Consider the following 24923-nt stretch of genomic DNA (forward strand, 5'->3'; position numbering starts at 1 on the left):
GACACCACTCTCCAAGAAGTAACAAATGGTGTGTAGGTAATGAACTCCTTGCTCTTGTGCTTCAAATGATAGTCTCCCCAACACTCAACTCTCTCTCATAGGATTTGGATTTGGTGGAAAGAAGATTTGAGTGGAAAGCAACTTGGGAAGGCTAGAGATCAAGATTCATATGGTAGGAATGGAATGTCTTGATCTCAACACATGAGTAGGTGGTTCTCTCTCAGAACATATGAGTTGGAATGGTGTGTGTGTTCTGATGGCTCTCTCATCGAATGAGAAGGAGGTGGAGGGGTATATATAGCCTCCACACAAAATCCAACCGTTACACACAATTTACCAATCTCGGTGGGACCGAATCAGAAAACTCGGTCTGACCGAAATAGTAAACCTAGTGACCATTAGGAATTTTGGTGGGACTGACATGCAACTCGGTAGGACCGATTCGGTTAGGGTTTGGGCATAACGTAATCTCGGTGAGACCGATTACACAAACTCGGTGAGACCGAATTTGGTAATTAGCTAACCAGAGAGTTGGTCAGGCAAACTCGGTGGGACCGATTTGCTCTTTCGGTGAGACCGAGTGGAACTCGGTGAGACCGAAAAGTTACAAAGGGGAAACACTGAGTTTACATTGCAATCTCGGTGGGACCGATTCGCTCTTTCGGTAAGACCGAAAAGTTACGAAAGGGAAACAGAGAGTTTGCAACCCCATCTCGGTGAGACCGAGATCCTTATCGGTAGAACCGAATTGCTAGGGTTTGGCAGTGGCTAATGACAAGTGAAACTCGGTGGCGCCGGATAGGAAGAATCGGTAGGACCGAGTTTGGCTTAGGGTTTAGGTCATATGTGGATATGGGAAAGTAGTTGAGGGTTTTGGAGCATATCACTAAGCACATGAAGCAAGAGGCTCATTAAGCAACACCTCATCCCTCCTTAATAGTATTGGCTTTTCCTAAAGACTCAATGTGATCTTGGATCACTAAAATATAAAATGAAGAGTCTTGAGCTTTTGAGCTTGAGCCAATCCTTTGTCCTTAGCATTTTGAGGGTTCCACTTTCACATCCATGCCATGCCAATCATTGAGCTTTCCTGAAATAATCATCTTGGAATAGCATTAGCTCAATGAGCTATATGTTGTTATGAATTACCAAAACCACCTAGGGATAGTTGCACTTTCAATCTCCCCCTTTTTGGTAATTGATGACAACATATAGATCAAAGCTTCGACAAATGATAATAAGCATGAAATATATCGTCGCTTTGAGAAGTATGTGATAAGTAAGAGCTCCCCCTAAATTTGTGCATATTTAAAATTTGCTTTGGACTGCAAATGCACAAAGAGTTAGAGTCATGGGTTACTCTTCCATGTCACATACATCTTGGTGGAGCGCTCAAAATGATAAGAATGAAATACATGCACTCATCACCAAGAATAAGTGAATGATCACAAACGATAGATAGAATGATAATATTAAGCAAGCATTAAGCAACATTAAGTGTAGCTTATGATCAAACACATGATCATCAATGTCTCACAAATAATGACGTAGTATCAAGCACTCAAAAGCAAACAAGTCAAGAAACCACCAAATAAAGCAAGAGAGAAAAGCAACACTCTCTCTCTCGAAGCCTATGATCTATACATCTTCTCCCACTTTGGCAACAAGTTACCAAAAAGTTCCTAGAAAATACATAGCACTAGATCGACGCTCAGGCTTGATCTTCAGGTGGTGGTGGAGTCCGGAGCACTCCAAGGACGAAGCCTTCAATAGACGTGGTCGGAGTCGAGGCTGAAGTGGATGCTGGAGCTGGTGGAACTGAGGCGGTGGCTGGTGCAGACGTTGTAGCTCTAGTGTCAGCAACTGGCAGTGCAGACGACCTCGGACCTCGTGGCACCCTCGCAAAAGCATCAGTCGTGGTCCTGCCTCTCCTCTCATTCATGTCCTCCTGGAGCTGCTCCACAGCAGTCTGTATCTCTATCACCTTGATGTCCAAGTCATAGAACCTATGTTCCATGATCCTCTCTAAACTCGCCTGGTTCTGAGTCAGGGTGGCTATACTCTGCTCAATCCGCAGGGTGGACGCAATCAGGTAACCAAGCTGCTCTTGTTTGGTTTTCAGGAAGTAATCAGATGCCTCCGCTTGAGTAGGCATCCTGGCAGCTTTCTCCTTCTTCGCCTTCTCCTTCTGAGCTTGTGCATGGGCAGATGATGGTTCATTCTCAGTCATAACAACTTGATTATCTTCGAAATCTGGACGGATGGGCAGGTGTTCCTTATCCAACAAATATATGCCCGTGCCCATCTTGGAGTTGATGAGCTCCTGAATCTGAGGGGCATATCCACAGCTCCTCTTCTGATCTGCCGCAGTCCTTTTGATTGTTTCCACTATGAGGCTCATGACTTTGAATTTTTGAGGCACGTCAAAGACATGAAGCAAATTGATCGCGTGACCTCTGATCATCTTGTGATCTCCAGACTTGGGCAGAAGGGTGTGCCTAAGGATCCAGTTGATCGTAGGCAATCCTGATAGCAGATAATGCACTGAGCCAAACTTGAACGTGTCAAGTGCTTCATTCGGAATCTCCTTGTACATGTTGGACATGGAGTTGTGGTCCATCTTTTTCTTGGCATAAATGTGCAAGTCATCTGCTTGCTCCTCTGGGGCATTGATCAGCTTCGCCCATTCCTCAACGGTAGAGTGGTACCTTGTACCCTCTGACATCCATGTGATCCTGCCATCCAGATAAAAGTGTGCTGTGGAGTAGAATTGCATGATTAGCTCCTCGTTCCACTTTGTGATCTTCTGCCCAACAAAGTCTACAACTCCACACGCACTAAAGCTGTCAAATACTCCAGGGTAGTACTCTTCATTGTCCTTGATATAGGTCCAGTCGACCCATCTCATGTCACATACAATTGGCTTCTTGTCAAGTAGCACTGTCTCATAGAAATCCTGCTGCTCCTTGGTATGAAACCTGTAGTCCACTGCAGTCCTTCTCCTAGAAGCATATGGATCTGCTTCTCTCCATTTCCTGAGCCCTGAGTCTCTCCTGAGCTTCATATCCTCAGCCACAGGATGAGCATCGTTGTGGTCTGGGATCTTGGGCTTGAGCTTCCGAAGGACATTCTCTTCTTCTTCCTCTGCAGCTTCAGGCACTGGGGCCTTGTTCTTCTCAGTGGCTTCTTGTGTTTCTCTTTGGTGCACTCTTAGGCTTAGATGCAGTCTTAGGTGCTTCCTTGGGCTTGGATGCAGCTCCCCCTGACCTTATGGCATCTCCCATTAGCTTGGGTGCCTTGGGCGCTGGTGCAGCTACCTCTTCTTCCTCTTCCTCTTCCATGATGGAAGCTTTGCCAAGCACTCTAGCCACAGTCTTCTTCACCCTCTCCTTCCTTTTCTTGCCCTCAGCTGCAGCTGGCTCTTGGGAAGTGGGCTTCTCAGTTGAGGCTCTAGCCTTAGACATGGGCTGCCTGCCTGCTGGCCTTTTGATTTTCAGACCTGGCTTAGTGCCTTGAGCTGGTTCAATTCTCTTGGAAGTGGCCTCTTCCTCTGCCACATAGTCCTCATCTTCAGAGTCTGAAGTTTTCTTCTTCCTTTGTCTCGTGGCAGCCTTTGGCAAATTGCTAGGAGTGCTCCTGCTGCCATCATCTGAGGAACTTGAGGGGCTAGTGCCCTCACTCAACTGCACTTGCTGCTCTGACAAGTTTTCGCTGTCACTCTGGTCTGACATGATGCAAACTGACTGCTGACCCTGTGAATAGATTATAGAGGAGATAGAGTGGATGAGCATCACAAAATGCAGAGATTTTTGCAAAAGAATGATCCAAAAACTTAGTTTTAGTTTCCCACTGAAATCATCTCGGATCTACCGATTTTCAAACTCGGTGATACCGAAGCAGTTTTGGAACCTAAACTAGTGAACTCGGTAGGACCGAGTCACAGTTCGGTGGCACCGAGACTGCTAGGGTTTCACTGAGTTCAAAAATCGGTCACACCGATAAGTAATTCTCGGTCAGACCGAGTCTCACTTGTGCAATGGCATAAGCCAAATCGGTGGGACCGAGTTTTTCAACTCGGTGGGTCCGAGATAGTTTCGGCGGAAACCTAAACCTAGAATTTTCGAATCAAACCTAATCTATGAGCGTTTTGACTGGATAGAAGTTTATCAAACGTGGCTAGAAACAATATGATCACAATGTGCTAGGAATCAGATTGAGGAATAGCACAAAGATCAAGTCCATACCCTAGTTCGGCGGGGACTTGCTACGGCGGCAACGGCGGGGCAGAATTCCCGTTGACGGCGACGGAGACCAGCGACTGGAGGCTGCTGGCGGCGAGAAGACGATCCGGAGACCTCGAGGGCAGAGCAGGCTATCGCGCGGGCGAAGGGGTTCGGAGAAATTTCCAAATTTTGCCCGTGACTATATATAGCCCGACCCTGTCGGTGTGACCGAGTGGAACAACTCGGTGGCACCGAGATTCATAACTGCGTGCAGTTACTGAAACTCGGTGTGACCGAAAGGTTCAAATCGGTTGCACCGAGATCGAAAACCTAGATCAACTTAATGATCTCGGTAGGACCGAAAGTGGAGTATCGGTCAGACCGAGAATCATAAAGAGGTTTTGGAAGTTTAAGTCTATGACGAATCGGGGACTCCGAGCGCTCCTCACACAGAGTGGTTCGAATCTGACTTGATCAAATTTTGTGATGCAGCATGAATAGAGTTTGAGACGAGAAAAGCATAGATAGCTAGAGGAGGTTCTTAGGCATTCTTGTCCATCCACTTGGCAAAAAGAATAAAGCCGAACAATCAAAACAACAAGTGGATGTCCTCGAATGAGTAAAATATGCAACCAGCATGCTCACACAATAAGATGGCAAATGAAATATGTGGCAAGGCATGCACAACCAATTCTAGCATCTATCAAGCAATTTGCGATGACTAGGTCATCTATATATGAGTATATTGACTTAGGAGTCAAGTGAGAACACTTGATCATAGGTCATACTCATCGTTTAAGCTCAAGTGGGGTTACCACTTTTACATAAAGCATTGTTGTGTTCACATCTTTAGAGTTGCTTTAGCTCAAGTCTTAGAGTAAAGCTCCCCCTAGATGTGATATCCCCCCTAAGAGGGATGAACTAACCTTGGGTTTTGTCGATGATGACTTCATGTAGATATTGAAGATGTGGATGCTCAATGTTGATGTAGATCTCTTGGAGCTATCCATTTGAGTGAATTGCACTTTCAATACCTACATGGGTTAGTCCCACAAGGAACAAACAAGGATATCCATAGACATAGAGTGATGCACACAAAAGATGATGTCCATGAAAACTTTTAGGTTACCTTGTCCCTTGTCTTACCAACAAGAGGGTTTGTGACTCCTTGAACTAGTGCAAGATGTGGAAGTTGATTGCACTTGTTCTTGCCAAAATGATAAGAGTGAAGTATGTTGGCGGAGTCACCCTCAAGAACTCTCTAGTTCTTCTTCTTTTGGATCCACATCATCTTGATGGGAATCCTTGGAGTTGTAGTCGTACTTGATGAAGTGGAACTTGAAGTAGTCTTGGGAATCCACTTGACTAAGGTCTTAGGAGCTTCTTCAAATGCATCAATTTCCTCTTGAAGCTTGTCCTTGCCTTTTTGCTCGTAGTCTTGTGGTGGAAGATCATCTTGAGCTTGTGTCCCCTTGAAAGAAGTATACTTCTCTTGTTGAGGGACAAACTTTGTCTTGGGGTATTGATCTTCTTCCCATTCAACTCCATTGGCATTGAACTTTCGTTCAAAACCAACACCTTGATTCTTCCGGTGCATTCCTTGCTTGCGCACAATTTCCTCGAATTGCTTACTCCCGGCAAGGCTTTTGTACACTCCTTTCTCTATAATTCCCTTCAATAAGCTATTTTCTTGCTCAAGTGTAACTTGGCTAAGAGAATCATTAGTGGAATCAAGAGAACTACTAGAAGCAACAATATTGGATTTAGCATGATCATTGTTACTACTAGAGGAAGAATCTTTCTTGTTAGACTTGACTTGAGGCATGTAAGTGGATAAGAGTAAACGCTTGGCAATGTAAGAAGAACTTTTCTTGCGGAGATCATCATTGATTGCCTTTAAGAACTCATGCTCTTGCTCAAGATTGAGCTTTTCAAAGCGTAGTTTCTCATGAGCTCTTAAAAGTTCTCGATGATCTTCGAAGATAGTGTCATGAGCTAACTTAAGAGTTTTTAGTTCTTTAGTTAGAGCCTCAATCTTCTCCTTATCATTGTCATTCGTTTATCTTGATTAGCATGATTAATTGGTCTTTCATCATAGTATTCATCACTAGAGTTGTCACCAAGCAAATCATCACCTAACAAGTCATCTTCATCACTATTGAAATCAACATACTCGGGGTGTGTTACCTTAGGACCTTTGGCCATGAAGCATCTTCCAATTCCTTCATTTGGTGAGTCAAATATGTCGTAGGAGTTGGTTGACACAAGTGCTAGACCGGCAACACCTTCATCTTGAGTATCTTCGGAGTCGGAGTGATAACTTCTCTCGGAGTGGCTGTCGGAGTCGGAGCCGGATACCCATTCACCAACATGAGCTTGATGTCTTCGTCTTGTGTAGCTCCTTGATGATTTTTCCTTCCTTTCCGAATCCTTGCTTCTCCGTGAGTATCTTCGTTCATAACGATCATCTCTACTCCTTCTCTCTCTTGGTGGTGATCCTTTGCTTCTTCTTTTTGGAGAATCTTCTCTTCTCTTGTAGGGAGCCGTACACTCATTGGAATAGTGTCCGGGTCTTCCACAATTGTAACAGTTTCGCTCTCGACTAGAAGATCTTTTGTCATTGTAGGACCTTGACTTGGAGCTTCTATCTTTGCTTCTACTCTTGTAGAACTTGTTGAAGTTCTTCACCATTAAGCTCAATTCTTCATTGAAGTCTTGTTTCTCACTTGATGATGTAGGGGCTTCACATGAGGCTTTATAGGCACCACTTGATTTGTTGTGAAGTTCCTCTTTATCCTTAAGTGACATCTCATGAGCAACAATTCTTCCAATCACCTCCGTTGGCTTGAGATCTTTGTAATTGGGCATCATTTGGATCAATGTGCACACGGTATCATATTTTCCATCCAAGGCTCTTAGGATCTTCTTGATGATGAATCTATCGGTCATCTCTTCACTTCCTAAGCCGGCAATCTCATTTGTGATGAGAGCAAGCCTAGAGTACATTTCAGCGACACCTTCACCATCCTTCATCTTGAACTTGTCAAGTTGGCTTTGAAGCACATCCAACTTGGATTCCTTGACGGAGTCGGTACCTTCGTGCATATCAATCAAAGTGTCCCAAATTTCCTTTGCATTCTCAAGGCGGCTGATTTTGTTGAATTCTTCGGGGCACAATCCGTTGAAGAGAATATCACAAGCTTGAGCATTGTATTGCAACATCTTCAACTCATCCGCGGTAGCTTCACGGTTTGGTTCTCTCCCGTCAAAGAAGTCACCTTGCAAACCAACACACACAATAGCCCAAACAGCGGGGTTATGTCCAAGAATATGCATTTTCATTTTATGCTTCCAACTAGCAAAATTAGTACCATCAAAGTAAGGACCTCTACGGTGATAATTTCCCTCGCTAGACGCCATACTCTCCTAGGTTGTGAAACCAAGGCTATGACCACCAAAAGCTATGGAGATCAAGCAAATGGAGACCAAAGCTCTGATACCACTTGTAGGATCGAAAGTATGTCTAGAGGGGGGTGATTAGACTACTTGACCAAATAAAACTTAACCTTTTCCCAATTTTAGTTCTTGGCAGATTTTAGCTAATTTAGGACAAGTCAAGCAATCATCACATCAATTCAAGCAAGCATGCAAAGAGTTTATGGCAGCGGAAAGTAAAGCATGCAACTTGCGAGAATGTAAAGGGAAGGGTTTGGAGAATTCAAACGCTATTGGAGACACGGATGTTTTTCCCGTGGTTCGGATAGGTGGTGCTATCCTACATCCACGTTGATGGAGACTTCAACCCACGAAGGGTAACGGTTGCGCGAGTCCACACAGGGCTCCACCCAAGGGCAACGGTTGCGCGAGTCCACACAGGGCTCCACCCACGAAGGGTCCACGAAGAAGCAACCACCCACAAAGGGTCCACGAAGAAGCAACCTTGTCTATCCCACCATGGCCATCGCCCACGAAGGACTTGCCTCACTAGCGGTAGATCTTCACGAAGTAGGCGATCTCCTTGCCCTTACAAACTCCTTGGTTCAACTCCACAATCTTGTCGGAGGCTCCCAAGTGACACCTAGCCAATCTAGGAGACACCACTCTCCAAGAAGTAACAAATGGTGTGTAGGTAATGAACTCCTTGCTCTTGTGCTTCAAATGATAGTCTCCCCAACACTCAACTCTCTCTCATAGGATTTGGATTTGGTGGAAAGAAGATTTGAGTGGAAAGCAACTTGGGAAGGCTAGAGATCAAGATTCATATGGTAGGAATGGAATGTCTTGATCTCAACACATGAGTAGGTGGTTCTCTTTCAGAACATATGAGTTGGAATGGTGTGTGTGTTCTGATGGCTCTCTCTCGAATGAGAAGGAGGTGGAGGGGTATATATAGCCTCCACACAAAATCCAACCGTTACATACAATTTACCAATCTCGGTGGGACCGAATCAGAAAACTCGGTCTGACCGAAATAGTAAACCTAGTGACCGTTAGGAATTTCGGTGGGACTGACATGCAACTCGGTAGGACCGATATGGTTAGGGTTTGGGCATAACGTAATCTCGGTGAGACCGATTACACAAACTCGGTGAGACCGAATTTGGTAATTAGCTAACCAGAGAGTTGGTCAGGCAAACTCGGTGGGACCGATTTGCTCTTTCGGTGAGACCGAGTGGAACTCGGTGAGACCGAAAAGTTACAAAGGGGAAACACTGAGTTTACATTGCAATCTCGGTGGGACCGATTCGCTCTTTCGGTAAGACCGAAAAGTTACGAAAGGGAAACAGAGAGTTTGCAACCCCATCTCGGTGAGACCGAGATCCTTATCGGTAGAACCGAATTGCTAGGGTTTGGCAGTGGCTAATGACAAGTGAAACTCGGTGGCGCCGGATAGGAAGAATCGGTAGGACCGAGTTTGGCTTAGGGTTTAGGTCATATGTGGATATGGGAAAGTAGTTGAGGGTTTTGGAGCATATCACTAAGCACATGAAGCAAGAGGCTCATTAAGCAACACCTCATCCCTCCTTAATAGTATTGGCTTTTCCTAAAGACTCAATGTGATCTTGGATCACTAAAATATAAAATGAAGAGTCTTGAGCTTTTGAGCTTGAGCCAATCCTTTGTCCTTAGCATTTTGAGGGTTCCACTTTCACATCCATGCCATGCCAATCATTGAGCTTTCCTGAAATAATCATCTTGGAATAGCATTAGCTCAATGAGCTATATGTTGTTATGAATTACCAAAACCACCTAGGGATAGTTGCACTTTCAGGTAGGTCCCAAAATATAGATTTCTTCTTCCACTTGGGTGCGTGTCCGTCAGCGTCATTCGGAACAGCTAGTCCACCGGGACCCTTTCCAAAGATTACGTAGTGTAAATCATTGACCATAGCAAGCACGTGATCACCGGTGCGCATGGCGGGCTTCTTCCGGTGATCTGCCTCGCCTTTGAAATGCTTGCCTTTCTTTCGACATTGATGGTTGGTCGGAAGAAATCGACGATGGCCCAGGTACACATTCTTCCTGCATTTGTCCAGGTATATACTTTCAGTGTCATCTAAACAGTGCGTGCATGCGTGGTATCCTTTGTTTGTCTGTCCTGAAAGGTTACTGAGAGCGGGCCAATCATTGATGGTCACGAACAGCAACGCCTTAAGATTAAATTCCTCCTATCTGTGCTCATCCCACGTACGTACACCGTTTCCATTCCACAGATGTAAAAGTTCTTCAATGAATGGCCTTAGGTACACATCAATTTCGTTGCCGGGTTGCTTAGGGCCTTGGATGAGAACTGGCATCATAATGAACTTCCGCTTCATGCACATCCAAGGAGGAAGGTTATACATACATAGAGTCACGGGCCAGGTGTTGTGATTGCTGCTCTGCTCCCCGAAAGGATTAATGCCATCCGCGCTTAAAGCAAACCATACATTCCTTGGGTCCTTTGCAAACTCATCCCAGTACTTTCTCTCGATTTTTCTCCACTGCGACCCGTCAGTGGGTGCTCTCAACTTCCCATCTTTCTTTCGGTTCTCACTGTGCCATCGCATCAACTTGGCATGCTCTTCGTTTCTGAACAGACGTTTCAACCGTGGTCTTATAGGAGCATACCACATCACCTTCGCAGGAACCCTCTTCCTGAGGGGCTCGCCGTCAACATCACCAGGGTCATCTCGTCTGATCTTATACCGCAACGCACCGCATACCGGGCATGCGTTCAGATCCTTGTATGCACCGCGGTAGAGGATGCAGTCATTAGGCATGCATGTATCTTCTCCACCTCCAATCCTAGAGGGCATACGACCTTCTTTGTTGCGTATGTACTGTCGGGCAATTCATTATCCTTTGGAAGCTTCTTCTTCAATATTTTCAGTAGCTTCTCAAATCCTTTGTCAGCCACAGCATTCTCTGCCTTCCACTGCAGCAATTCCAGTACGGTACCGAGCTTTGTGTTGCCATCTTCGCAATTGGGGTATAACCCTTTTTTGTGATCCTCTAACATGCGATCGAACTTCAGCTTCTCCTTTTGACTAATGCATTGCGTCCTTGCATCGACAATGACCCGGCGGAGATCATCATCATCGGGCACATCGTCTGGTTCCTCTTGATCTTCAGCAGCTTCACCCGTGGCAGCATCATTGGTCACATCGTCTGGTTCCTCTTGATCTTCACCAGCTCCCCCCGTTGCAGCATCACCGTATTCAGGGGGCACATAGTTGTCATCGTACTCTTCTTCTTCGTCGTCTTCCATCATAACCCCTATTTCTCCGTGCCTCGTCCAAACATTATAGTGTGGCATGAAACCCTTGTAAAGCAGGTGGGAGTGAAGGATTTTCCGGTTAGAGTAAGACCTCGTATTCCCACATTCAGTGCATGGACAACACATAAAACCATTCTGCTTGTTTGCCTCAGCCGCATCGAGAAACTCATGCACGCCCTTAATGTACTCGCGGGTGTGTCTGTCACCGTACATCCATTGCCGGTTCATCTGCATGCATTATATATAATTAAGTGTCCAAATTAATAGAAGTTCATCATCACATTAAAACCAAAGTGCATACATAGTTCTCATCTAACAACATATAGCTCTCCAGAGCATCTAATTAATTAAACCATACATTGAAACTATGTAAAACATTTCAATGCAAAAACAAATGCGATCATAATCGCAACCAAGGTAACAATTGATCCAACGGCATAATGATACCAAGCCTCGGTATGAATGGCATATTTTCTAATCTTTCTAATCTTCAAGCGCATTGCATCCATCTTGATCTTGTGATCATCGACGACATCCGCAACATGCAACTCCAATATCATCTTCTCCTCCCCAATTTTTTTTATTTTTTCCTTCAACAAATTGTTTTCTTCTTCAACTAAATTTAACCTCTCGACAATAGGGTCGGTTGGCATTTCCGATTCACATACATCCTAGATAAATAAAATCTATGTCACGTTGGTCGGCATAATTTTCATAAACAATAAATGAACCAATAGTTATAAAGATAATATACATACCAAATCCGAATCATAGACAGGACGAGGGCCGACGGGGGTGGATACCAAAACCATCGCACTATATAAGATGCAATAATAAATGTAAGAAAATGATACAAGTATCTATCTAAACATACAAGTAAGAATATTTTTCCTTTCAGAAAGAAGATAAGAACAAGAGGCTCACCACGGTGGTGTGTCGGTGATGAGATCGGCGCGGGTGATCGACGGCGGTGAAGACGGGGACGGGGCGTGACGGACCGCTAAATCTAGACAAATCTCAAGGAAAATGGAGCTTGGAGGTCGAGCTTCGAGAGGAGAAAGCTTAAGTAGTGTGGCTCGGGCATTCCATCGAACACCTCATGTGCATAGGAGGTGAGCTAGAGCACCACAAAGCCCTCTCCCCCTCGGCCAGAAAAAACAGAGCACTGAGCTCTGCTCTTGTGCGAGGGGGTATATATAGGCACCTCATTGGTCCCGGTTGATGACATGAACCGGGACTAAAGGGAAGCCTTTGGTCCCGGTTCAAGCCACCAACCGGGACCAATGGTGGTGGGCCAGGAGCGAGGCCCATTGGTCCCGGTTCGTCCCACCAACCGGGACCAAAAGGTCCAGACGAACCGGGACCAATGGCCCACGTGGCCCGGCCGGCCCTCTGGGCTCATCAACCGGGACCAATGCCCACATTGGTCCCGGTTCTAGACTGAATCGGGACTAATGGGCTGAGCCGGCCTGGACCATAGCCCTGTTTTCTACTAGTGCTCCTTCCCAAAAAAATCTGGATCTAAAATAATCCAATCTTTGCAGGACCCCTTTTGGGAGTTGGAAGAAAGAAAGCATATAGAGAACCATATTTGTGAGAACGGAGTTAATCAAAACCAACCGTCCTCCAACTGAGAGCAGCTTGCCTTCCCAACTGCTCAATCGTTTCTCTAGATGCTCCTCTACATGCTTCCACTCCGCAATGGTGAGACGCCGGTAGTGGATCGGTATTCCCAAATATTTAATCGGGAATTGGCCATGTGCGCAACCAAAGAGGTCCGCATAATCGGCAGCCGCCCATGCTAAGAGAGCAACTAGTTAAGAGCGCTCCTTCGGGAGCCTCGCAATGATTAGCGTCACTTGGCGCACTCTCAGCCATTCGCCACGTATCGCGCTCTGGACGGTCCCTCCGAATTTTTTTTCTGCACACATTTTCGGATTTTTAAATGTTTTTTTCCGATTTTTTTCGACGTTTTCGTTTTCCACCGGTCTTCCTTAGCTTTTCAATAAAAAAAATTATTTTGCATGAAAAAATGTATTTTCTTTTTTTCCCTTTCATGAGAGGCACGGTTTTGCTTTCACGAGAATCACGGCCGTGCCTCTCGAAAACGGAAAAAAACACGTTTTTTGTTTTTTTTTCTTTCGCGAGAGTCACGGTTTTGCTTTTGCGAGAGGTACGGGTGTGCTTTCGCGAGAGTCACGGCCGTGCCTCTCGGAAACAAAAAAAACGTGTTTTTTCTTCTTTTTTTTTCTTTTCAAGAGTCACGGTTTTGCTTTCGCGAGAAGCATGGTTTTGCTTCCGCGAGAAGCATGGTTGTGCTTTCGCGGAAGCAAAACCGTGCCTCTCGGAAAGGAAAAAAACACGTTTTGAGAGTCATGGTTTTGCTTCCGTAAGAGTCACGATTGTGCTTTCACGGTCGTGCCTCCTCGGAAACGAAAAAAAACGCGTTTTTTTTCTTCCACGAGTCACGGTTTTGCTTCCACGAGAGGCACGGTTGTGATCAATCAACGGCGCAAGGATCAGTCGACGAGGGCCTGTTGGCTCTCTTCGGTTCTTGGTAGTAGGTGTGTCAAGCAATGGGATGCTCTTGGTGCATCGACTTTGACCTCTTTTTTCAATTTGTTCCACGTGTAAAGACCCGGTTTTTCAAACACTCTGGATTGGTGGTGAAGGATTACAAGCCTGCATTACATTGGATGCACCGGCGGAGCTAAGGCAAGACCGAATAGGCCGTGGTTCGCCCAACATTTGCAAATTTTTGGAGTTATTTTCTTTTTACTTTTGGACCTTGGAAAACCAGCCCACGGGCCCTTTCTTTTTGTTTGGCCCGCCCAGCCCACTCATTCCATCAATGAGCTTCAAGCTCGGCCACTGGTTGGATGATACCTCAACCGATGTTCTTTCAAGCAGGTTCTAGATCTCATAGCTAGCGGTGAGTATTGCTCAAAAGAAAAAAAAGCTAGCGGTGAGTGACTATTGAGGTCTTCAAAGTATTGTATGGCGAGGTGTTTGCAGACATCCCTTTTCATTACTGTTGAGTGTGTTTTTCAAACTCTGTCGGACGGTGTATAACCAAAAGAAGTTGACCAGTATGATTTTTGTGTCATATTGTCTTTGCTTTGTAGCGTCTGTAGTTTTTCTTGATAAATATCGGATATGAGATGCTTTTCCGGTGTCTTTTCTCTCTCAAAAAAAGTCTCACTATGAACGATATGATTGATCAATCAAGGTACTTGAAGATTTTGCCTTATATCAGATATCAGATTCATTTTTCGGAAGCCAGTATACAATGACTTGAATCAGCTTAGCCAAAGAGTATAACAAGGACCAAAAAAGGAGAGACATGTCATGTAATTTTTTGAACTGAAATGGCATGAAGAGCCACAATGATAAAATAGCAACCGTGTCAGAACTCCGAGCATGAAAATCTAAGGGGTTTGAGTCCTCTTCTAGTCATAACATGGGTAATGGTCACTCAATGAGCTTTATCTAGCTACCAACGTTCTTGAGTATCTGATGAGATTTGTGTTGTGTTGATCATACTCGGCACGTCCAGTGAAGAGAGATTACAGTGAAGTGAGAGCTTTGCAATACACACAGAAGGGTTACCTTGCAAGTGACAAAAGGGCATTTTCCTGCTAATTATTTGTATCAAGTTTCTATGCTACACTACTTGTTAAGATGATCACTTGGACTGGAGCAAAAGCTGGACCAGGGGAGAAAACCAAACAATATGTGCAACAAGATGAGGAAAACTGCAATTGCGAAAACCCTCCCTATTTTCAATGACTAATATTATATATAGACTTGCAGAGAGAGAACATTTGACGCCGTGTTTGAAGGCACACACCGCAGTGTGGCTCTCCAGATATTAGGTAGGAAAAGATGGATGTTTCTTGCATCTCTTGCTTCTCCACGCAGACACGGGGCAAAGAGCTCTCCAAACCTTTCATCTATTACTGAAAAATGAGGAGCCACCTTTGCAATGGCTCACCAGTTTCCTCTTGGCTCCTCTTTCAGGTAGCTGCTGCTAAGAACTTGGGCCTTCAAATGAACACAATAAGGACATCAAGAGTGGCCATTCCAGTATACAATCTGGTGCTAGTCAAGAGAATATTAAAATAGCAAAAAGGAAAAAAAGGTTATTCTTCTACTTATACATGTTTTTCATCAAAAGACACTTTGATTAACTTTGTACTCTACATTAATTAGTTTGGAGTACGGGATTGGTAATAGAAGCTAGTATCAGCAGCCAAGCAAATTAGTCTCAGTAGCGAAGTGCTTGGTTTATTTTTTTCCTGTGTATTAAAGGCCAGTGTCAATTGGCAACTTCGGATAAGCATTTTAATCTAACAGTACACTAGATTTTCACATAGGTATTTAGATTCATGGTTGTACATCAGAGGCTGAGATATTGATTACTCAAACTTAACAATCTGAACAGCGCTAGAACACTGATCGTTCCCACCATGCAGGTCAAAGCAGAAGAGCATTTACCAAATTAACACCCGGGAGCAGATAACTGCAAAGCTTTTCATCCACTGAAATAGGCAACCTAGGCATCTTGCTCATTATTCCAGGTATTTGGCTCATGCTGTTCATTGAGAGCATCACATTAGAATTGCATGGGTAGCAATGACATATCCCTAAATCTGTACCTTTTATAGTGACTTTTACCTTTGTAGAAGATTATTGATGTTACTTCTTGTGCGATGGAAAAGATCAATGTTGTTCTGAGCCTGAAAGGAATTGTTAAAATGAATTTAACTCCTGCACAACCAAAGCTCCCGTGCACAAGAAATCAAGGGGAAATAACAATATTACTCCTACCATACATACAAAATACCAACCTGTGATGTCAAAATATTTGCTTCTATCTGATTGAGAAGTCGAGCATTTTCTTCCAATACATTAAGCATTGCACGGTCGATGTCAGAGGCTGCAGAGCAAAATGTAGAAACGTGGTCATTAGAAAATAGGACCTGTGCATAACTGCATATTCTTGTACTGAGAACTGGTAAGTTAGAGTTCATTTAAACATATGAACCGTTTTCATATACACAGGGAAAACAAGTACTTGAGTCTCTGTGTTAATGGTATTAAGTAGTTCCAGCAAAAGTTTAGCAACAAAGTAACCATCGAAGGAGTCCAAGCTAGGAATTGCATCAGAGCTTTAGTAAAAGACTAATTGTTATCCATTATTATAAGCTAGGGAACACCTTAACTCACAAAGCATAGGAATACGAAAAACCATTCAAAATGTCTTGAATCATTCATTCTATGCAGAATATGCATGGATTATTTCTCCCAAGTCCCTAAGTTACTTGGAATGCTTCAAAAAAATTATCACACAGGTAGTGAAACATGATAATCGCTAGAAAAGGATAAAATGATGGTATAATCAATCACAGATTATCTACACAAGTGACCTACCAACCTCCAGATACAAATCAATTATCGACTGCTATTACCTATCGTAACAGAAGAACCTCTGGTATCTGTTGGAACAGAACGATTGTTAGCCCACAATGACGACTCCACCATTTTGTCCTGAGATACAGCCTTGATGAGCACCAGGCAAAAAGAGACAAAAAAAACTTCTCAACTTCATTCTTGCAAGGCAAATATATTCGACAAACAAAACCATGATTTTCACAAACAATTCTAAATTTAGTGCATGCTTCCGAGGAGTCAGAACAGAAGTTGCTTCCTAGAAAGACTATTCTGAAAGTGGCGAGGAGGCATATCATATGAAAAGGCAAATGATTGATACCTTTCTATCTTTAATCTTTCTTCCAACATTGTGTTCTTCAGTCTTCCGTCGTCTTGTATTTTGTTTTTCCTGTATAAGCAGCACATTATTAGTATTGTAAGGAATGGAAAAGGGAAACATCATATGCTTTACATGATTATTACATGTTTACTCTGAAAAAGATACTTGTTTAATAGGCACATAATTACTGAAGACAAAGCTCAACCCCAATGCTCTGCTTCTGTTACCTCTTTTCAACGCTACTTGAAACGATTTCTTGAGTGCTCTACAATTTGTTTATATAATTTTAGGAAATGACAAGCCAGCAATATATTTTTTTTCGTGCAAACTATTCTCAGCTTGCCATGGCTCAATACTGGTCATTGATCAACTCAGCTTATGAGAAACTGTATCAGTTGTGCTAACTGACCATACACTTCTAATAGATATACATGCTTTTGTCATGAATCACGAGATGATCAACTTTTCATTGGATATCCTTTTGACGATATTAGTAGAGACACAACCATTGCTAACAGTGTCAAAAGCAGAGCCTTTGCATCCCTACAAATATTTTTCTAGTACACACTACTAGATAAATACAAATGTAAATCTGCGGGACAACAGCACAAAAGGATACTTGGGAGGACCAGCTCAGAGCACACTAACTTTATCGTCCATAACAGGCCACTATAGTATGTATATCGATGTCGACAAATAAGTGTATCTATGCATGATCTACTTTCATATATGCGGCACTGGTTGAGTGGAATTATAGTGACATCATTCTGACAGCCATTAAAGTATAAGCCATTGTTTGTCCCCATCCATAAGTTGTTACAGGAGCACATATTCCTTTAGCTCGAAAATATAATGTAGAGAATGGATAAACATCTTGCATATTTTTTGCATTTCAAAGTTTTAAATGAGTACCGACATTAGGTGGATCTGAAGGAAAAAATGTGATCTAGATGCTTCAGAATAGATTAGACGAATCAGGTACTAACCACCATCCACTGGCATCTCATGGCCACATCTCTTACTGTCTTCTCTGGCAACATTGCTGCTATCTTGATATACTTCATGATTCCCGGTTCACTTGCATACCTGACAATTTCATCACCAGTGCACACAATTATACATAATTGGCAAAGTCACTATTTACTGGAAAAATTGAAGCGCAAAAACACAACTCATTGCAACAAGATCAAGTGAAATCCTTTGTCTGAAAGATAAAAGAAAGTGATATGCCATTATTCTCCAGCAGAAATGAAGTATCCGTCTTATCATGAAATAAACAAATATTTATCTTGACGCACTATAACATAATAAACACTTGTTATTCTGATCCAATATAGGCAGAATAATTATTTCGTACCTGGTGTCAATTGCCAGGTGTATTCCATCTTAATGTTAAACTATATGAATTAACTCGGCATATACATGTGATAAAATGCTCTCTTTCTCACTGATGTAATAAAAGTCAGTAATTATACTATACATAGTGGCAGAAAACATACTTATGGAGGCCGTCATTAAGCATCTGTAACTCAGGGTATGACCACTCCACAGCCATCGGACCTCCATACTTTAGGCTCTGGCTAGAATCAGGAATCATGTTGGGTGAAGCAGTGGATACAATCGTCGAAGGTGTAGTGTTCAACATTGCCAGATTACCATTTATCCCACTGGAAGTGTCCAGGCAGACCGGCATGACTCCCGGCCCATTGGTAATTGCACTCGTCTGAAATGAAACCACATGTTGGCCGAAGAATGAATGCGGAAATACGCCGTATTGGTTAGGATCTGTTGACATCTGCATGCCAGACAAAATTTGGTGCTCCGGGTTGAGCCTCACAAACACTTGACCAAGCTACGGAAGAACGCTTGATTTTGCTACCCAACTTTCTTCTGCAATGAGGGGACAAATGGCGTAGCACAAGTTACATCTCCACAGTGGCGCATCAAAGGTGAGCTCGGCATCCAGGGCTCCACAAACACATGAGAGTAACCATGGATGCCATCCAAACTAGTACAAGATAATGTCCAAAGCTTTACTGAAAAAGGGCCACTCCTCTACAAACAGTACCCAGATTTGAGAAGCTTGCAGAGTACACTTTCTGCAGAAAACATGAAGGGAGCAATCTTATTATTATTGCTTCTGCATAATAATACACAAAACTACATGAAAGTTAAACTAATAATGCAATAAAAAACTTTGCGCTTGGAATGGTAGTTAGTACAACAAGGAAAAAAAACTTTCAGCTGCTAACCACACAAAAAAAAGGAAGCTAACAGCCTGGGGAGTAGCACTGAACGATCAGTCATCTATTTTGAATTGAAGCTCAGCTCAAGTATTATGCTCTTATAATATATTTAAGCAGCATGTAAAAAAAATTGGTGTGACGATGACAAAGAATGCATGGCCAAAGTTCAAATTTTTGTTAGAAAAGCGTGAGGTCGTCTCGTTTCTGCCAGGGCTCTACAAAAACAAACAAGTGGGCAATTTACTAACTCAGACGCAGACATACTAATCAAACTGAGTCCGTACAGCGATAACAGGGTCCAAGAAAAAAAAGAGAAGACGAACTCCAGGTTGGTGGCAGGATTGGAGGAAGAGGAAGGATAGAAGCGCGAACGCTAATCTGCTCTTGCAGTGGAGAAGAGAAGAGAAGAGAAGAGAAGAGAAGCAGCAGCAATAGAGAGAGAGAAAGACTTGTTTGAATGGAAAGGAAGAAAGCAAATCAAGCAACGATGATTACAGGAAAGGCGGCGGCCACGCACAAACGTGCCGAGCACCCCACCCACCCAGCCCAGCCCAACCGAGGGTTCGCTTTCCACATCGAAGGGCACGCCGGCCGGCCCCAACCCCCCAGCACAAGTCAGAATCCTCCTACTGGCGCGCGACGTACCCAGATCAAGAAAGAAAGAAGAGAAACCACCCGCGATCCGATCCTACGGAATCCGCAGACGAGAGCGCGAGCAGGCGGGCAAGTCAAGGAACGCACCTCCGACCTTGGGATCGTCCGTCGGTCGGTCCTCGCGGCGAAAGGGCAGGGCACAAGGAACAGCGGCGCCACGCGATCCTCCTCTGGCTGGCTGGGACGGAGTGCAGTGTAGCAGCACTAGTGATGGTGGTGGTGCGCTCTCACTACTCTTGTTGAGAGGGTTTGGGTCGATCTCCTCCGCCTCCTGCTGCTCTTCCTTTAAATGGTGCCGCCCAGCTTTGTACGCTCCAATGGGAAGAAGGAGGCCCAAAAGCGGCGGCCCCGCAAAGGCGAGGCGAGAGAAGCACAAGCCTCCTCCTCCTCCTTCTCCTGCCCTCCTGCCTTTGTTGTGCGCCCAAAAAGGCAACGCCCTGTGCCAACTCCACTGCGACCAACTTGCACCACCCCGCCACCAAAACGGAGGAGAGAGGGGAGGAAGAAGGACGGGGGAGAGGGAGGAGAGAGAGGTGTGAGATCTCTGGAATTCAGCGCTAGGAGATGGATGCGGAGCTGGGATTCCCGATGCCCAAACAATTATTGAGGCTACTCTCTCTGCTTCTTCTCCTCCTCCCTCTGGCTGGGCCTCTGCTTTTGTTTCTCTTCGCTTTTCCTCGCCAGGAAAGAAAGAATCTGGCGTCTGCTTTGCTTTTCTTTTCTTTGCTGGTCAGTGGTCGCTGCCTTGCTTGCGCCAATTGTGCGCATGCATTTGCTAGTACTAGTCCTAACTCATACCAGTAGAGTAGTGTATACTTTTTCTTCCATTTTTATTTTTTATGTTCTGGTGGCTAGTCAACTGGTCTGGCCTGGCCTGTAAATATTACTACTTCCTTCGTCTTATAATATAAGATCGTTTTTGACATTAGTATAGTATAAAAAACACTCTTATATTATGGGATAGAGTGATTATTTATTTTCATCTGAGTTGAGTTTATTAGTCCTCACCGTATTTTTGTCAAAGTTTGATCACGTATTTGACTACCAAAAATATCGCTGTATTAAAAAACATTATTGGATTGCTACACACACGACATTCCTTGCACGATTTATGGACGACAGAGCTAGCTGAGCCTTTAATCACATCTGATGCGTGGATTTGCACCGTTGGATCATCGGTCGTGCAAGCATCGTCCAAGGACTGTCGTTCGTCAAGTAGTTTCGTTTTTTTTGCTATGTTTGCTTATAGTTTATTAATTAAAATCATGTTCAAAATATGACTCGGAATATGAGAAGAAGACTAGTAAATAAGACAAACGTGATACAGTAAAACTATCTTTTCTTCTTCTGATCCTCCTTAATCCTTATCCGCATGCATCCTAGGCGAGTGAGTTGGTGCGTCGCCGGTCCTACCTGGAGACGTGGATGTGTAGTTCCGTACGTGTCGATCCTGCGAAGTGTCCTCTGATATTTCGTGACTAAGACGGTTAACTGCTACAGTAGTTTTAAGCGATTAAAGGAATGCCTGTTCTAATTAAGGAGACTTGTTCTTAACCAATTACGTTCCGGCTACGTGTCTTGAGATGCCATGACTTCTCATCAGTTGACCGAGACCAAACCAACATTATTGTGTACTCCCTCATGATTCTAGTTGTTCTTTGAGCACAAGCTAGTATAATAAGGTGATGTAGATAAATATATTATTACACTTCTTCTTCAGTACAACCCCTCTAAACACATTGACGGACCAGATCTGTCGATACCTCTTCATAAAAAAGGATAGTATGGTCCTTTTATAAAATACATCACCCTGACCGTATACAACGCAGTAAATTGGGCCGGCCCATCAACGATCTATCTCTAAAGTGGTTTTGTAGTGAAAGAGTGAAAAATACTACTACAAAAAATTAGCCTACGGCAGGAATCGACCATAGACCTCCCGCAAACACACAAACAAGCCAAACCACTACGATGAGCTAGCTTTCTTGGCTAACTAACTGCGCGGAGTTTAAAGAACTATGTGAAGCGACATATTTGAACATTTTTGCTGAAATTTGAACGTGACTTTTTTTAAACGCGAATATTTTCCAATATTGTAAAGAAAATTATGAAAGTGGAAACAAATTTTCCGAAACGTGGAACACATTTTAGAACTCCAGACAAAATTTAAAAATGTTATTTTATAATTCCGAATTTCTTTTGAAAACACAAACAATTTTGACACTCTAAAGGTTTCTGAGACGCCACCATTTTTTGATATTTTTGAACTTTATTCAAAAATTGAATAGAAAAATAAATATGTTGAACTTTTTTGAGCTTTGCAATTTTGAAAATGAAAAAAAAAAATTCATGGACCTTCTTAAACGCTCCCAAACTGGTAAAAACCGGCCTGGAACTATCTAGAGGTTCCCAAAACCGGCATCTGCAGAGGCGACAAACAGATTAAAATGGGCTGTCCCATGTTCACTCGTAACGATTGCATATGTGGGAAATAATAAGCGTCATAGGGTTTTCCCCCAATTGACAGCGTCGCCTAGTTAGGCCAACGCCTAAATAGTTTTTCTCTATTTTTATTTTTATTCTCTTTTCTTGATAATTCATTTTACTTTTCAAACTTTATTGTTATTTTTTAAACTTGTTCTAAAAACTGATTTTTTTGGAATACCCTAAATGTTCTTGTTTTCAAATATTTTTAGAATTTTAAAAATATTCTGGAATTTCAAAAGAAATCACGTTTTTGAATATATTGTTCATAGATTTAAGAAATATTTGTGCTTTGAAAAAAAGTTGTTAATTTCTTAAAATAGTACATTGTTTCCAATTTTTGTTCAAAATTTTCATCAATTGTTGGAAATTTGTTACCAATTTTGGAAAAGGTGTTCAAAGTTGTCGAAAGTTCATGCGCAATTTATCGGACTTTTTTCACCGAGAAAAAACAATAGAAAATGCAAAATATGTCGGAAGCTCAAACAACTTGGCATGGTGCCTTGAATTGGCCATATAAGCTCACAGAATAAATTTGGGTCATGTGATAGATGCCGAAAACAATGTGGTCTCAAACGGACCCTTCTCGCCTACCCAAACACTCTCCGTTAAATATGGTCTATTTTTGGACATGCATAAAATGACCTAACTTTTGCCAGTAGGCGAGCATACCCATGGTAAGCACCCATGCCAAGTTTGAATGAATTCCGACACCGTATGCAAGTTTGTGTCACGTCCGACCATTTTTTCACTGAGAAAACTATAGAAAATGTAAGAATTGCCGGAAACTCAAACAACTTGGCATGGTACTTTGAATTGGTCATACAAGGCCATGAACAAAACAAACTCTCAAATAGACCATTTTGGCCTACTCGAACTTCCTCCATTGAACATGGTCTATTTTTCTACATGCATGAACTGACCCTAACTTTCGCAAGCAGGTGGGCATGCCTATGGTAGTCATCTATGCCAAGTTTGAATGATTTTGGACACCGTATGCAAGTTGCATCACGCCCGACATTTATCATCGAAAACTTCAAAAAAATGCAAGAATTGTTGAAAACTAAGAAAAAAATTGGCATGGCGCCTTGAATTGGTCATACAATACTAAGAAAAAAAAATTAGAGCCATTGTAGAGATGTTGAGAAACATACTGCTACCAAATGGACCCTTCTCACCTACCATGAACACGGTCAATTTTTTGACATGCATGAAATGACCCCATGTTTTGCAAGCAAGTGAGATTGCCCATGGTAGGCATCCATGGCAGGTTTGAAGGAATTCTGACACCATATGCAAGTTGCGTCACGTCCGACCATTTATTGGCTATTTTCTACAAAACAAACTCTAGAAAATAAAAGAATTGACTAAAACTCAAAAAACTTGGCATGGTACCTTGAATTGGTCATGCAGAGCCAGTAAAAAAACATTGGGGCCATTTAAGGGATGTTGAATAACGAGCTGCTCCCAAACGGACCCTTCTGGCCTACTCAAATACTCTCCGCTGACACATGGTATTTTATTGGAAATCTCTGGACGGACCCCAACTTTTGCAAGCAAGTCCGCCATCCTGCATCTGCATCGTCGGCAGTCATGCTCTCCCACACAATGACCCAAGGCCCCCTCCCCACGCAGTGGTTTTTGCCTTCCACAAAGATTGTGGCGACATCGTCGTACGCGCGAGGGCGGCGGTGGCAACAAGCAGTCGACATGCTTCATCCCGTTTCCTCCTCCTTCCACCCCATTGCAGAAGTCTTAATGGTTTCGTCCCTACTTCCTCCACAACATAGACGATCCTACCTTGACGGAAAAGGTAGACGTGTCAGAGTGGTTCCAACGCATGATGCAGGAAGCTCATCATGTTTATCGTGCTCTGGCGCCGAGGTGGACAATGGCCATTGGATATGGAGAGGAGGACAAGAGATACAATGTGCGCAAGTGTGAATGCCACAAAATTACTAGAACATATGACCTTTTGGGAGGGGGTGTGCAAAAAAGTTGTCACATTGAAGTAGTCAACCGCCCACCCCGTGTCAAAATTGATGCAGCGTGGATAGGACTGCGAGCAACACACTTGGCAAACTTTTAGGATCCATATATAAATTTCAAAGTATTCGGACTAATATGACACACACCAAATATTTTTAAGACTTATGGTGTATTTTACTCTTAAAAATTGTTGTTGTTTACAAAAAAAATCGCAATTTAAAAAATAATCTAGTTTACAAAAAAATTCACAAATTTTAAAAAGTACACTTTTCCAAAGTTTATTCACATATTCAAACAATGTTCGTGGAGTTTCAAATAATGTTTGCACTTTCAAAATTTGTTTGGAATTTAAAAAATGTTCCTGCTTTCATTTTTTTGTTCACAAATTCAGAAAAATGTTCGACGAAATTCCATAAACCCTTTTGGTTTCAATTTTTTTGTTCGACTTGTTAAAAAAATGTTTGAAAATACCAATTGTTGTTTGTGTTTTCCAAAAATCGCTGGTTTTCAAAATTTTGTTTGTACTTTTCAAAAACTGTTCATGCCTTATCATTCTGAACAATGTTTTAAGGACATGAACATTTTTCAAAAATTCATTTTTTCTGAAAATGTGATTTAATTTTTCCAATATATGAATCAAACTGGAAAAAACGAAAATTTTATGAAATTTTGAACAAAATTAAAAGCATTCAGTTTTGTTGAGAATAAAAAAACTTCAAATAGGAAAAAAAACAAAGAAAAAAGAAAAAGAAGCAGGAAAACAAATGGTTCGCTACACTAAACGGGTTGCTGTG

The 24923-nt window shown here is 42.9% G+C and overlaps 1 protein-coding gene across 4 annotated transcripts; it reads right to left on the reverse strand.

Annotated features, from left to right (window-relative positions):
- Positions 1 to 14549: 14549 nt before the first annotated feature.
- On the reverse strand, positions 14550 to 20350 carry LOC123127701 (uncharacterized). Of its 4 annotated transcripts, none has more exons than XM_044547493.1 (10): positions 19744 to 20349; positions 18825 to 18855; positions 18256 to 18646; positions 17743 to 17842; positions 16757 to 16825; positions 16455 to 16545; positions 15834 to 15922; positions 15661 to 15722; positions 15481 to 15577; positions 14550 to 15027 (listed from the first exon to the last, which is right to left on the reverse strand). In XM_044547493.1, exons 3-10 carry the CDS (start codon positions 18555 to 18557, stop codon positions 14974 to 14976), a joined length of 864 nt encoding a protein of 287 aa, XP_044403428.1. In that variant the 5' UTR covers positions 18558 to 18646; positions 18825 to 18855; positions 19744 to 20349; the 3' UTR covers positions 14550 to 14973. The 4 variants fall into 4 exon arrangements, with proteins under 4 accessions (XP_044403428.1, XP_044403429.1, XP_044403430.1 ...); XM_044547494.1 differs by having other exon boundaries at positions 18794 to 18855; XM_044547495.1 differs by having other exon boundaries at positions 16455 to 16533; positions 18256 to 18855; positions 19744 to 20350.
- Between the last annotated feature and the right edge of the window lie 4573 nt (positions 20351 to 24923).

Source organism: Triticum aestivum, chromosome 6A (assembly GCF_018294505.1).
Source record: "Triticum aestivum cultivar Chinese Spring chromosome 6A, IWGSC CS RefSeq v2.1, whole genome shotgun sequence".
NCBI classification, from domain to species: domain Eukaryota; kingdom Viridiplantae; phylum Streptophyta; class Magnoliopsida; order Poales; family Poaceae; genus Triticum; species Triticum aestivum.

Bases quoted from the DNA above. Each gene is read 5' to 3' on its own strand.
- LOC123127701 (XM_044547493.1), bottom strand. From the start codon at position 18,557: ATGCAGATGTCAACAGATCCTAACCAATACGGCGTATTTCCGCATTCA. The intron at 16,546-16,756 runs GTATCAATCATT...GTGCTCATCAAG, and splicing joins GAAAGATTAAAGATAGAAAG to GCTGTATCTCAGGACAAAAT. The intron at 15,578-15,660 runs GTAAAAGTCACT...CTCAATGAACAG, and splicing joins ATCAATAATCTTCTACAAAG to CATGAGCCAAATACCTGGAA.